The 14861-nt window shown below is 37.3% G+C and overlaps 1 protein-coding gene and 1 non-coding gene across 6 annotated transcripts in view; both read left to right on the forward strand.

Moving 5' to 3' along the window:
- Positions 1-14861, forward strand: part of CASK (calcium/calmodulin dependent serine protein kinase) — a 408963-nt gene that overhangs the window by 343593 nt on the left and 50509 nt on the right. For all 5 annotated transcript variants that reach the window (XM_023202786.2, XM_023202787.2, XM_023202789.2 and 2 more), the window contains 2 exons: positions 1652-1840; positions 9420-9498. In XM_023202786.2, the coding sequence (XP_023058554.1) occupies positions 1652-1840; positions 9420-9498 (268 nt within the window). The remainder of the gene's footprint in view (positions 1-1651; positions 1841-9419; positions 9499-14861) is intronic.
- LOC111536444 lies at positions 8265-8371 on the forward strand. Its single transcript, XR_002729734.1, has one exon. It is a non-coding gene; the product is annotated as a U6 spliceosomal RNA (small nuclear RNA).

A 14861-nucleotide genomic window follows, 5' to 3' on the forward strand; every position in this document is an offset into this window, starting at 1 on the left:
CCGTCTCAAAAAAAAAAAAAAAAAAAAAAGAAATAGAAATGTTCAAATATTTATGCTTATTAAAAAGGGTTTATTATGATGGCACAAAAGGTGTGGTCAGTAGAAGGACATTCTTTTTTTTTTTATTTTTATTTTTATTTTTTTATTTTTTTATTATACTTTAAGTTCTAGGGTACATGTGCATAACGTACAGGTTTGTTACATATGTATATATGTGCCATGTTGGTGTGCTGCACCCATCAACTCATCAACACCCATCAATTCATCATTTATATCAGGTATAACTCCCCAATGCAATCCCTCCCCCCTCCCCCCTGCCCATGATAGGCCCCATTGTGTGATGTTCCCCTTGAGTCCAAGTGAGCTCATTGTTCAGTTCCCACCTATGAGTGAGAACATGCGGTGTTTGGTTTTCTCTTCTTGTGATAGTTTGCTAAGAATGATGGTTTCCAGCTGCATCCATGTCCCTACAAAGGACGCAAACTCATCCTTTTTTATGGCTGCATAGTATTCCATGGTGTATATGTGCCACATTTTCTTAATCCAGTCTGTCACAGATGGACATTTGGGTTGATTCCAAGTCTTTGCTATTGTGAATAGTGCCGCAATAAACATACGTGTGCATGTGTCTTTGTAGTAGCATAATTTATAATCCTTTGGGTAGAAGGACATTCTTTTTTAGGGAAACAAGGGACATTTTATTGTCGAAGTTCACCAAGCTGACAAATAGAGATGTCAGTACAAAGAAATCACTTTCTCTTTGTTAATAGGCTTTGCAAAAAGAAGTCATAATAATAACTCTCAACTTATTTTTTATTTAAACAAGTGCTCCAAAAAATATAATGAACAAAACAATTGAACATGTTTAGAGTTTGAGTTCCATATCATATGTGATATTTTGGAAGATTACATTTTTAAGGTACATCTGTATATATATTTTTTCTTTTTCTAAATCATATGCTATAAATTATTTTCATCCTTTGAGTTATATAAAAGTGTCATTGTAAATGCTTTGATGAAAGATATTTGCTCAATACTCCAATTATTGCACCATTTCTTTTTAAATTTGTTTCAATTCCAAGCCCCAGCACAAATTTGCCAACTCTATTTATAGATGATTCTTTTGGCTAAATTATTTGAAATTGTACTGTCTGCTTTCATTTGAACAAGTTAGTTGATAACACTTCTGACCCAGATAGTCATTAAACACATCTCTTCATTAATTCACTCATTTATTCACTCATGTTTTAAAAAATCTATTTATCATGATTATTTGTCACAAAGAAATTGAGGAATAGTTGTCTGTCGATATTACAGACTTTATGTTCTCTTTAGATGAGTGATACCTTTGAGAGGAAAAAAATGAGATATGTTTATATAATAAATTTGTCAGCCCCATGTCTACAAAAATAACTTTTAAGAATTAGCCGGGTGTGGTGGCATGCACCTGTGGTCCCAGCTACACAGAACGCTGCAGAGGAAGGATCGCTTGAGCCCAGGAGATGAAGCCTGCAGTGAGCTGAGATCTCACCACTGCACTCCACCCTGGGCGACAGAGTGAGATCCTGTCTCAGAATAAATAAATAACTAAAAATAAATTTCTGCTCAAATAGTAATGTTATTAATATTTTTTTTCTTCGTAAAACACTAGGCCTTACTTCAGACTCACGACGTAGTGGCACATGAAGTTTACAGTGATGAAGCATTGAGGGTCACACCTCCTCCCACCTCTCCCTATTTAAATGGTGATTCTCCAGAAAGTGCTAACGGAGACATGGATATGGAGAATGTGACCAGAGTTCGGCTGGTACAGTTCCAAAAGAACACAGATGAACCAATGGTAAGTAGGAAAAGAAAGTTTTCAATACTCTCATAAAATCCCAGCATGAGTTAGATCAGCTAACTTCAACCTATGCTACTAGGAGTTGGGGAGGGAAGGAAGATACGAATAGTTTTAAAGAAATGTTTCCAGATCTTCAGTTCCCACCTGCCCTTCTTTTCTAGAATTGTTCTGCCTGACACTATGTCTTAGGCATGCTGATTCTCTTTCTCACCTCTCCTTTCACAGTTGCCCCTCAACCGAAAAAAGGGGAACATACTGTAACATTCCTCCAGAGTATAAAAACCTCTGGGGCAGCAAAGAAAGGGACAATTTGACATATTTGTATTGGTATTGAGAAAGTGAATGTCTAGTAACATTGTAAAAATCATCCTTTTATAAATCTTATAGTTTTCAGATCTTTTGCCTTCAACAAAATTAGATGAAGATTAATTCATGGGGCATTCGAAGAATTGAGTAACATTGCTGAAATGAAATTTCTTCCATTCCCACCTACCCACTTAATATGAATCAGTTTACTCAGTGCTTGGGAGTAGAGCTGGAATAGAATTGATGCTGAACCTTGCCTCATCATTCTCATAGAATTCTTGTAGACTGAGAAGATCAAGAAAAGGCTCCTTGATGTTAACTGAACAGAGCAAGGGGAGTGAGGGGAAGCAGGGGGATACCATTCAGGCAAACCAGATAGCACATGTGTAAACCTGGTAAAGGCTCTTATCATAGTTTCCCAATGGAAAGAAGGCACCATGGCTGAACTGCAGACAGCAAGGTGAGTGGCTGGAACAGAATCATACAAATGTTGGAACACATGTTAAGGGTTCTGTTCATTATCTTAAAAACAATGGGAGGCTATTGAAGACTTTCAAGCAGGGGGATAATATCAGATTTTCGTTTTAAACGTATCACTCTAAAGAATGGATGAGAGGGGTCAAGAGTGGATGTACAGAAACTAGTTAAGAGGCTGTTACTGCAGTAGCGCAGGGCAGATATGATGGAACTCTGAACTTGAGGGATGGATGTCAAGATGGAAAGAAGTGAACACATTTAAGAAATAATGAAAGAGTAAGTAAAATCAGTAAGCCTTAACAATGGATTGACAATGGGACTGAGGGAGAAGCAAGGATCAAGGACAGCCCTTAAACAAATTACCTACTTCTAAAAGTTGCCTTTTAGATTAAGGGAAAAGTTATAAAGCAGTGATTCTATGACCACGATTTTTGGAGAGCCCTCAGCTTAGACATTTCTTGTCCTAATTCTCATTTAGTAATCTTTGCCAATTATACAGTATTATCTTGCAGCACATGGAGGGCATGCAGATCACCTCACCCCTTCTGGTACTATCCAGGCAACTCTTTGGCTTAAGAGAGCATAGGCTACAGCAGGTTTTGGGTGTCTTGGGCAAATCACTTCATGTCAGTGGGCCTCAGCTGGCTCATCTCTAAAAGCATAGTTGACTAAGTGAATGATCCCCAAGATCCCACCTAGCTCTGAAAGTCTCTGTTTCAAAAAGAAAAGAAAAGAAAAGAAAAGAAAAGAAACATAGACTGAATAAAAGCATAAAACTACATCCCTGAGTTACTTTTCAGAAAGCATAAAATGGTCTTGAGTCTCCCCTAAAAGTCTCCTTCCAAAAGCTCTTCTGCCTTTAGTGATCCCAGTGAAGATGTATATTTCTTCTCCTTTTGATGGGTTTCCATGTAAACAGGAATTATTTTATGTGAAATATAAAATATATATTTTCAATAATAGAGTATAAATCTCTAATACACTTAATACAACTTTATTTGCTTCCTTAGTTGTCTTATTCAAAGCATTATGTTACTGTGCAGGATATTCCTATGTGATCTATTTTGTTTTTCAGACCCTCTACAATGTGTCCATTCCCCAAGGTGATATACTCCTGTTACACACCTCTGTTTTCCCATTTGTAGCATCATACTCATAATTATTTTTTTTATTGATTGGGATTCCCATAGTTGCAAGTGACAAAAACCAAGCTTGAACTAGCTTACAAAATCGTGGAAAGGCTTATATAAACAGGGAAAGGCCAGGAGTATAACCTTCCTAGTATCGCCCCTCAAGCTGGTAGGTTCAGGAGTAGGCACCTAACCCACGCTATGCCAATCCCTTCCCTAGAATTTGTTAACTTGGGAACAGAGAGAACATGAATCAGCTCCTCTCTACAGAGAAATATTTGGGACCTACAGAATAGTAAATGTTAACTACAGTTGGTTTGGGGTGAACTTCCCCTGGCCATGAGAGACCCTTTTTGTCTCATTTTCTGCTGTATCTAGCAAAGTGCCTGCTTCATAGTAAGTTCACGTTAATGTTAGTTGAATGAATACATAAATCTATTAGTTTCAAGGGTGGAACCTCTGTTGTACTATCATTTCCCTTATGAAATTAGATTTGACTTACACACTAATTTACAGCATTTTTCCAGGAACACTTCTCTTAGTAGCCATACAAGCTGATTGAATGTACAAGTTGGAAATGAAACTTGAATATTACAAGGACTGGAAACATTTTGATAAACCAATTTTTGACATTGCTCGCCTACCACTTCTGAAAACTGCAAAATAGGAACCATGCAAAGTTATAGTTTGTGGAATGGTACAAATTAAGTTTAGAGTATAAAGTCTCAGATATTTTTATCAAGCTTTCCGACAGTGTTATTCTCTAGTGAAAAATAAAAGACACAGTCCCTACCCTTAACTGTCTCAAATTCAAGGCCACTTTCCAGCAAGGGAGCCTGTTAAAAAGTACAGATTTCTGGGCTGCATTCCAGGCCTCCTGAGCTTACATCTAAAGAGTGGGTTTAAGAGTCAGCATTATTTAAAATTTTCCTGTGTGATTCTTAAGATTAACCAGATCTAGTGCAAAAAATATGTTTATGAATGCTTGTTTTTTTTAATAGTGGATTATCAGAAAACAAAAAGTGATCTACTCTGTAGAATAGTATTCTGGCATTAAATGTGACTGTAGAACTTTCATTTGTGGCCAAGATAGAGTAACTGGGACCAGATTTATCCTCTCATTTGAAACAACCCAACATATAAAAAACAAAATCTCATGAAAGAACAGTTTTCAAGACAGTAGACATCAGGCAACTAAGGACAGTGATCTCTTATGAGACAGGAAACAAGGTGACCCATATGAATGCCCCACCATGCTGCCTTTAGAGAGTTTCCAGGCCATAGCACAGGGAGGGGAACTAAGGCAGAGTAGGCAGACTCCCTGAATTGAGGGGACAGAGCTGTGAGTCTGGGGAGACCAAAGCAACTAGAGTTCATAGGACAGAGTACTGAAGAGGAGAGAGCTGCACACTGAGAGAACCTCAGATCTGTAGAGGATCTCCCTCAAGTATTCAGCAGAGTATCGATCCTTGCATGTCTAATAGGAAACTCCCCAACACTGAGAAACTCCCCAACACTCTCCACTTTGAATGGAGGAAAAAAACATCCAAAAGGATTGGAAGGAACAGCACCTGACACTACCTGTTCCCACCAGTCAGACTAGAAAAATTTCTAATTCATGGCGCATTATGTAGAGTGCTCAGGGAAATCTTATCTCTGTCATGAAAGGTAATTAGCCACAAACTGACAACTGCTCCAAACCTGCCTAATGGATCATGAAAGCAAGACCTAAAGGATCAAACTATGTCCGAGTAACTGATATAAGTCTCAGAACAAAACACAAGAATATTTTTAGGAATACAAAAACATCAAGTATGCAACAAATTTACAATGTCTGACATCTAATCAAAGATTACTAGGCATGTAAAAAGACCAGAAAGTGTGACCTATAATATGGAGAATAATCAATCAAAAATGACATAGAACTGATAGATAATAGAATTAGCAGGAAAATACACTATGGGATTAATGGCAAATTAGACATTTCAGAAGAGATTAGTGAACTCGAAGACAGAGCAATAAAAACTATCCAAAAGGAAATACAGCAAGAAAAAGAATTTTTAAAGATTAAAAGAGCATGGCTGAGCTGTGGGACAACTTCAGTCAGCCTCATACATGGTTAATTGGAGTTCATGAAGAAGAGAGAGAGGAAAAGAAAGAAGAAATGTTTGAAGAAATAATGACTGAAAACATTCCAAACTTGATGAAAACTATAAACCCACAGATCCAAACACCATGGTAAACCCCAAGCACAAGAAACATGAAGAAAACAATACCAAGGTGCATCATAATCAGACTGCTTAGAACCTATGACAAAGAGAAAATCTGAGAAACAGAGCAAAAAAAGAAAGAAAGAAAAGAAATTGGGAGACTGAGGTAGGAGAATCACTTGAGGCTGGTAGGCAGAGGTTGGAGTGAGCCAAGACATCGTGCCACCGCACTCCAGCCTGGGCGACAGAGCGAGACTCCATCTCAAAAAAAAAGAAAAAAGAAATTTTACACAAAGAGGAACAAACATAAGGATGACATCAGTGTCTTATCAGAAGTGGTACAAACAAGAACAGTGTCATAAAGTACTAAAAACAAACATTTCTCCACTTAGAATTATAAACCAAGCAAAGGTATCTTTCAAGAACAAAGGCAAAATAAAAATGTCGTCAGACATACCAAAGCTGAAAGAATTCAGCCGACCCACACTGGAAAACCCACAGTATATTTAGGACATTCTTCAGGCAGAAGGAAAATGATAACAGATTAAAATCTGAGTCTACAAAAAGGGAATAAAGAGCACTGGAAATGATAGCTACGTGGGTAAATCTATAAGTTCTTTTTCTTATTACTTCAATCTCTTGTAATTGGCAATTTAAACAAAAACAGCAATGTGTTTTAGAGTTTATAGTATATGGAAAAATAAAATATATGACAACAGTAGCACAAAGGTCAGGAAGAAAGACATAGAAGTACTATATACTATTGTAAGGCTCTTATACTATATGTGAAGTGGTATAATATCACTTGAAGGTACACTGACAAGTTGAAGATAGATGCTATAAACCCTAATGCAACCACTAAAACAACAAAATGAAGAGTTGTGAGAGAAAACACAGGAGAGAAAGCAGAATAAAAAATAATACAAAGAAGGGCAGAAAAAGATGAACATACAACAGGTGGAACAAATAGAAGTCAAATAGCAAGAATATATATTTATACCAGACTGTATCAATCATCATGTTCTACTTGTAAAACATGCACTTTATATACAAAGAATAGTTTCAAAGTAAAAAGGTAGAAGCCGGGTTTGGTGGTGCATGCCTGTAGTTCCAGCTACTTGGGAGGCTGAGACAGGAGGATCACCTGAGCCCAGGAGTTCGAGGATGCAGTAGGCTACAGTCGCACCACTGTGCTCCAGTCTGGGTGACAATGTGAGACTTCATCTCTTAAGAAACAAATCAAAAAAAAGTAAGAAGATAGAAAAAGATATGCTATGATAACATTAATCAAAAGGAAGCTGGAGTAGCTTTATTGATATCAAAGTATATTCTCAGACCACACTAGGATTAAATTAGACATGAATAACAGAGAGAAATCGCCAATTACTTGAAAACTAAATAGCACAATTCTAAGTAACCCATGGACTAAAGAGGAAATCAAAAGGGAAATTAAAAAGCATTTTGTAATGAATTAAAATGAACCACAGTATATCAGAATTTGCAGGATACCACTAAAGCAGTACTTAGGGAGAAATGGGTACCATTAAACACCTATATTAGAAAAGCAGAAATATCTCAAATCAATGACTTCAGCTTATACCTTAAAAGTAACTAGGGCAAAAAGGAGTAAATTAAACCCAAAATGAGTAGAAGAGAAGAAATAATAAAGATCAAAGTGGAAATTAATGAAATAGAAAACAGAAAGCAATAGAGTATCAATAAAACAAAAATACTTTTTCTTTGGAAAGATCAGACTGATCAGGAAAAATGACTATACAATCGGGGGGAAAAAACATGAATTACCAATATCAGGCATGAGAGAAGGGGCATCAGTACAGAGTCTACAGATACAAAAAAGGTGATAAGGAAATAAACAGATTTGTGCCAATAAATTCAACAACTTAGATAAAATGGAAAAATTCCCTGGGAGACAGAAACTACTACAGCTCGTTTAAGAAGGAATAAACTGAATTGCCCAATACTATTTGAAAATCGAATTTGTAGTTGAAAACTATTCCTCAAAGAAAACTCCAGGTCAAGATGGCTTCACTGATAAATTCTATCAAACATACAATAGAGAAATAATACCAATTCTATACAAACTCTTTCCAAAACATTGAAAAAGAAGGAATTTTTCCCGGCTCATTCTAAAAAGTCAGCATTACCCTGATACCAAAACCAGATAAGACGTTACAAAGAAAGAAAACTATAGACTAGTATCCCTCATGAATGTAGATGTAAAAATTCTAAACAAAATCTTAGCAAAGCAAATCCAACAATATATGAAAAGGTTAATATGTGCTCACTTCAGCAGCACATATTCTAAAATATAAACAGTAAAGAAAATATTATTATGGCCTCTGTATAAGGATGACATACAAATGCATGAAGTATTCCAGATCTTAAAAATATATATGTTATGATCAAATGGTTATTAACCCAGGAATACAGCTTCACTTATAATAGCCCAAACCAGAAAACAATTCAGTGGGTGAATAGATAAACTGATACGTCCATACAATGGAATACCACTCAGCAAGAATAAAGAACAAACTACTGATACATGCAACAGCATGGTGGAATCTCAAAATAATTATGCTGAGAGAAAAAGCAACAAAAAAGAGTTCATAATGTATGATTTCATTTATGTACAGTGCAAACAAATCTGTAGTCAGCAAAAGTTGACTGTATCAGCATGTGACTGGTGGACAACTATATTATCAGCTTTTTGATTGTCATATTAGTAGTTGCTTAGGGATGTGGTGGGGAGGGTATGGAGGGATGGGAGAATATTATCAACAAGCATGAGGAAGCTTTTGGGAATGATAGATATATCACTATCCTGATTGTGGCCATAGTTTCATACATATGTCAAACTTATCAAATTGTACACTTTAAATATGTGTAAGTCAATAATATATCAATAAAAACTGTTTTTAAAAATAATAGGCAACATTAAAAATAGAGCAACAGGGAAAATAATCATAATTAGAAGATTTAAAAGCACTATCGGCCAGGCATGGTGACTCACACCTGTAATACCAGCACTTTGGGAGGCCAAAGCAGGTGGATCACTTGAGGTCGGCAGTTTGAAACCAGCCTGGCCAACATAGTGAACCATCTCTTTCCTTACCCTCATCTCTACTAAAAATACAAAAACTAGCTTGGCATGGTGGCAGGCACCTTTAATCCCAGCTACTCAGGAGGCTGAAGCAGAAGAATCACTTGAACCCTGGAGGTGGAGGCAGCAGTAAGCTGCAGTCGTGCCACTGCGTGTGACAGAATGAGACTGTGTCTCAAAAAAAAAGAAAAGAAAAGAAAATAGTGTGTTAAAAGCATTATATAAAATGTATGTATTCTATTATAGCCTACCGCAAAATCATAAACATTAAGAGAAGTACTATCGTAGTAATTCTACTTTTACTGAACTTTTTATTTATTTATTTTTAACAGGGAATCACTTTAAAAATGAATGAACTAAATCATTGTATTGTTGCAAGAATTATGCATGGGGGCATGATTCACAGGCAAGGTAAGTTTCATATATATTTCTTTCTTTGCCTTCCTTAATTTTTTTTCCCTGTAGCCTAGTGAAGAAAATGTTTTTGTTTGTTTGGTTTGTTTTTGAGATGGGGTCTCACTATGTTGCCCAGACTGACCTTGAGCTCCTAAGTGCGAGCAGTCCTCCCATCTCAGCTTTCCACAGGTGCATGTCATCACACCCAGCTAAGAAAGTATAAAGGATACATATAAAGGATCTTTTAAAATCATCTTTGATTTTAATCATTATTGGCCTCCATTGTTTCTTATTTATCTGCACATGCTCCAGCATGTAGATAATGAAGGGACAGTATATTAGAGTTCTGTTAGCCGGAGCATCTCTGTATCACTGTTAGATTACAACTTATGGGGATCACGGGAGATAAAGCAAATCAAGATGTAGGAGAGACATCTGTTCTAGAGTACAAGATATATGTAAATAAATAACCATTTAAGAACTGTTATTCATTTAGGAATTAGATATGCTATTTATAAATTAGGACATCATAGAGTTAAATAATATAAAAATTAAATGGTAAGAGATGTCAAATCAATGGTTAAATTATTAATACCTGCCTTAGTGAGTGCAGTCATTCTGTAGAGAGAATTCACTAAGAACTGGAATAGACAAAGAATGATGTGGGGTTTTTTCTTTCGGAGACAAAGTCTGGCTCAGTCACCCAGGCTGTGCAATGGCACAATCTTGGCCCACTGCAACCTCTCCTCCCGGGCTCAAGCAATCCTCCTACCTCAACCTCCTGAGTAGCTGGGACCACAGGCGCACACCACCATGCCCGGCTAACTTTTGATATTTTTGTAGAAATGGGGTTTTACCATGTTGCCCAGTCTGGTCTCCAATTCTTGAACCCAAGCAATCCGCCTGCCTCCTCCCAAAGTGCTGGGATTATAGGCATGAGCTACCCTGCCCAGCTCGAACAATGATTTTTTAAGAAGGTGCATCTTCAGTTAACTCTCAAGGATGGGCAGGGTTTGGACGTGTGGATTTAGGCTTTTCTTTGAAAGGACCGAGTTATATGTACTAGTATTTAGAGGATGTTCCAAAAATGATTCTTCTGGCAGACACTCTGTCTTTGAGATAGGGTTATTTTTGTACTTAACACCTCTTTCCTTACCCCCGGAGAGCAAGAAGTAACACTCTAAGCATTTTAGTGCCTTATTCTCCTCTTGAGGATAACAGGAGACCACTGTGTACGCAACATGATGTCTGGCATCATTGCTGCTTTCGGAGGAATCTTTATAGGTGTAGAGAGTGTACAGCACTCCCACAGGAGGATATGTGATTTTAGATTCCAGTATGTATTTTTTGTTTGCTATTTTTAATAATTTTTTATATGTTCAGTAAAACCATAGCATTATTATTTCTTTTTTTTTTTCTTTTCTTTTTTGCTTTTTATTATACTTTAAGTTCTGGGGTACATGTGTACAACGTGCAGGTTTGATACATAGGTATACATGTGCCATGTTGGTTTGCTGCACCCATCAACTCATCATTTACATTAGGTATTTCTCCTAATGCTATCCCTCCCCCAGTCCCCCACCCCGCAACAGGCCCCGATGTGTGATGTTCCCCACCCTGTGTCCAAGTGATTTCATTGTTCAGTTCCCACCTACGAGTGAGAACATGCGGTGTTTGGTTTTCTGTCCTTATGATAGTTGGCTGAGAATGATGGTTTCCAGCTTCATCCATGTCCCTGCAAAGGACAGGAACTCATCCTTTTTTATGGCTGCATAGTATTCCATGGTGTATATGTGCCACATTTTCTTAATCGAGTCTATCATTGATAGACATTTGGGTTGGTTCCAAGTCTTTGCTATTGTGAATAATGCCACAATGAGCATATGTGTGCCTGTGTCTTTATAGTAGCATGATTTATAATCCTTTGGGTATATACACAGTAATGGGATTGCTGGGTCAAATGGTAATTCTAGTTCTAGATCCTTGAGGAATCGCCACACTGTCTTCCACAATGGTTGAACCAATTTACACTCCCACCAACAGTGTAAAAGTGTTGCTATTTCTCCACATCCTCTCCAGCATCTGTTGTTTCCTGATTTTTTAATGATTGCCATTCTAACTGGTGTGAGATAGTATCTCATTGTGGTTTTGATTTGCATTTCTCTGATGATCAGTGATGATGAGCATTTTTTCATGTGTCTGTTGGCTGCATAGATGTCTTCTTTTGAGAAGTGTCTGTTCAAATCCTTTGCCCACTTTTGGAGGGAGTTGTTTGTTTTTTCTTGTAAATTTGTTTGAGTTCTTTGTAGGTTCTGGATATTAGCCCTTTGTCAGATGGTAGATTGCAAAAATTTTCTCCCATTCTGTAGGTTGCCTGTTCACTCTGATGGTAGTTTCCTTTGCCATGCAGAAGTTCTTCAGTTTAATTAAATCCCATTTGCTTATTTTGGCTTTTGTTGCCATTGCTTTTGAAGTTTTAGTCATGAAGTCCTTGCCCATCCCTAGGTCCTGAATGGTATTGCCTAGGCTTTCTTCCAGGGGTTTTAGGTCTAACATTTAAGCCTTTAATCCATCTTGAACTAATTTTTATATAAGGTATAAGGAAGGGATCCAGTTTCAGCTTTCTACATGTGGCTAGCCAGTTTTCCCAGCACCATTTATTAAACAGGGAATCCTTTCCCCGTTTCTTGTTTTTGTCAGGTTTGTCAAAGATCAGATGGTTGGATATGTGTGGTATTATTTCGGAGGGCTCTGTTCTTTTTCCATTGGTCTATATCTCTGTTTTGATATGAGTACCATGCTGTTTTGGTTACCGTAGCCTTGTAGTATAGTTTGAAGTCAGGTAGTGTGGTGCCTCTAGCTTTGTTCTTTTGGCTTAGGATTGTCTTGGCAATACGGGCTCTTTTTTGGTTCCATATGAACTTTAAAGTAGTTTTTTCCAATTCTGTGAAGAAAGTCATTGGTAGCTTGATGGGGATGGCATTGAATCTATAAATTACTTTGGGCAGCATGGCCATTTTCACAATATTGATTCTTCCTATCCATGAGCATGGAATATTCTTCCATTTGTTTGTGTCCTCTTTTATTTTGTTGAGCAGTGGTTTGTAGTTCTCCTTGAAGAGGTCCTTCACATCCCTTGTAAGTTGGATTCCTAGGTATTTTATTCTCTTTGAAGCTATTGTGAATGGGAGTTCACTCATGATTTGGCTCTCTGTTTGTCTGTTATTGGTGTATAGGAATGCTTGTGATGTTTGCACATTGACTTTGTATCCTGACACTTTGCTGAAGTTGCTTATCAGCTTAAGGAGATTTGGGGCTGAGACGATGGGGTTTTCTAAATATACAATCATGTCATCTACAAACAAGGACAATTTGACTTCCTCTTTTCCTAAATGAATACCCTTTATTTCTTTCTCCTGCCTGATTGCCCTGGCCAGAACTTCCAACACTATGTTGAATAGGAATGGTGAGAGAGGGCATCCCTGTCTTGTGTCAGTTTTCAAAGGGAATGCTTCAGTTTTTGCCCATTCAGTATGATATTGGCTGTGGGTTTGTCATAAATAGCTTATTATTTTGAGATACATTCCATCAATACCTAACTTATTGATAGTTTTTAGTATGAATGGCCATTGAATTTTGTCAAAGGCCTTTTCTGCATCTACTGAGATAATCAAGTGGTTTTTGTCTTTGGTTCCGTTTATATGATGGATTACATTTATTGATTTGCATATGTTGAACCAGCCTTGCATCCCAGGGATGAAGCTGACTTGATCGTGGTGGATAAGCTTTTTGATGTGCTGCTGGTGCTGGATTCGGTTTGCCAGTATTTTATTGAAGATTTTTGCATCAATGTTCATCAAGGATATTGGTCTAAAATTCTCTTTTTTTGTTGTGTCTCTGCCAGGCTTTGGTATCAGGATGATGTTGGTCTCATAAAATGAGTTAGAGAGTATTCCCTCTTTTTCTATTGATTGGAATAGTTTCAGAAGGAATGGTACCAGCTCCTCTTTATACCTCTGGTAGAATTCGGCTGTGAATCCGTCTGGTCCTGGACTTTTTTTGGTTGATAAGCTATTAATTATTGCCTCAATTTCACAGCCAACATATTGGTCTATTCAGAGACTCACCTTCTTCCTGGTTTAGTCTTGGGAGAGTGTAGGTGTCCAGGAATTTATCCATTTTTTCTAGATTTTCTAGTTTCTTTGAATAGAGGTGTTTATAGCATTCTCTGATGGTAGTTTGTATTTCTGTGGGATCGGTGGTGATATCTCCTTTATCATTTTTTATTGTGTCTATTTGATTCTTCTCCCTTTTCTTCTTTATTAGTCTTGCTAGTAGTCTGTCAATTTTGTTGGTCTTTTCAAAAAACCAGCTCCTGGATTCATTGATTTTTTTGAAGGGTTTTTTGTGTCTCTATCTCTTTCATTTCTGCTCTGATCTTAGTTATTTCTTGTCTTCTGCTAGCTTTTGAGTTTGTTTGCTCTTGCTTCTCTAGTTCTTTTAATTGTGATGTTAGGGTGTCGATTTTAGATCTTTCTTGCTTTCTCTTATGGGCACTTAGTGTTATAAATTTCCCTCTACACAGTGCTTTAAATGTGTCCCAGAGATTCTGGTATGTTGTATCTTTGTTCTCATTGGTTTCAAAGGATCTCTTTATTTCTGCCTTAATTTTGTTATTTACCCGGTAGTCATTCAGGAGCAAGTTGTTCAATTTACATGTAGTTGTGCGGTTTTGAGTGAGTTTCTTAATCCTGAGTTCTAATTTGACTGCACTCTGGTCTGAGAGACAGTTTGTTGTGATTTTTGTTCTTTTACATTTGCTGAGGAGTGCTTTACTTCCAATTATGTGGTCAGTTTTAGAATAAGTGCGACGTGGTGCTGAGAAGAATGTATATTCTGTTGATTTCGGGTGGAGAGTTCTGTAGATGCCTATTACGTCTGCTTGTTGCAGAGCTGAGTTCAGGTCCTGGATATCCTTGTTAACCTCTGTCTCGTTGATCTGTCTGATATTGACAGTGGGGAACATCATTATTTCTTTAACTTCTCTTTGTTATGTTACTGCACTGGCTAGGACCTGCAGTCTTTCAAGGAGTGGTATAGTAGACATCCTGTCATATTCTTATTTTTAAAAGGAATTTAAAATTAGCCGGGCATGGTGGTGCTCGCCTCTAGTCCCAGCTGCTCAGGAAGCTGAAGTGGGAGGATTGCTTGAGCCCAGGAGTTTGAGGCTGTAGTGAGCTATGATCACACCACTGTACTCCAGCCTGGGTGTCAGAGAGAGACCTTGTCTCTAGGGGAAAAAAAAAAATGTTTTTTTAAAAAAGAACCTTTCCAATATTTATTCATTAAGAATAATGTAGATTTTTAGTACATACCTT

This window comes from Piliocolobus tephrosceles, chromosome 12 (genome assembly GCF_002776525.5).
Source record: "Piliocolobus tephrosceles isolate RC106 chromosome 12, ASM277652v3, whole genome shotgun sequence".
Taxonomy (NCBI): Eukaryota; Metazoa; Chordata; class Mammalia; order Primates; family Cercopithecidae; genus Piliocolobus; species Piliocolobus tephrosceles.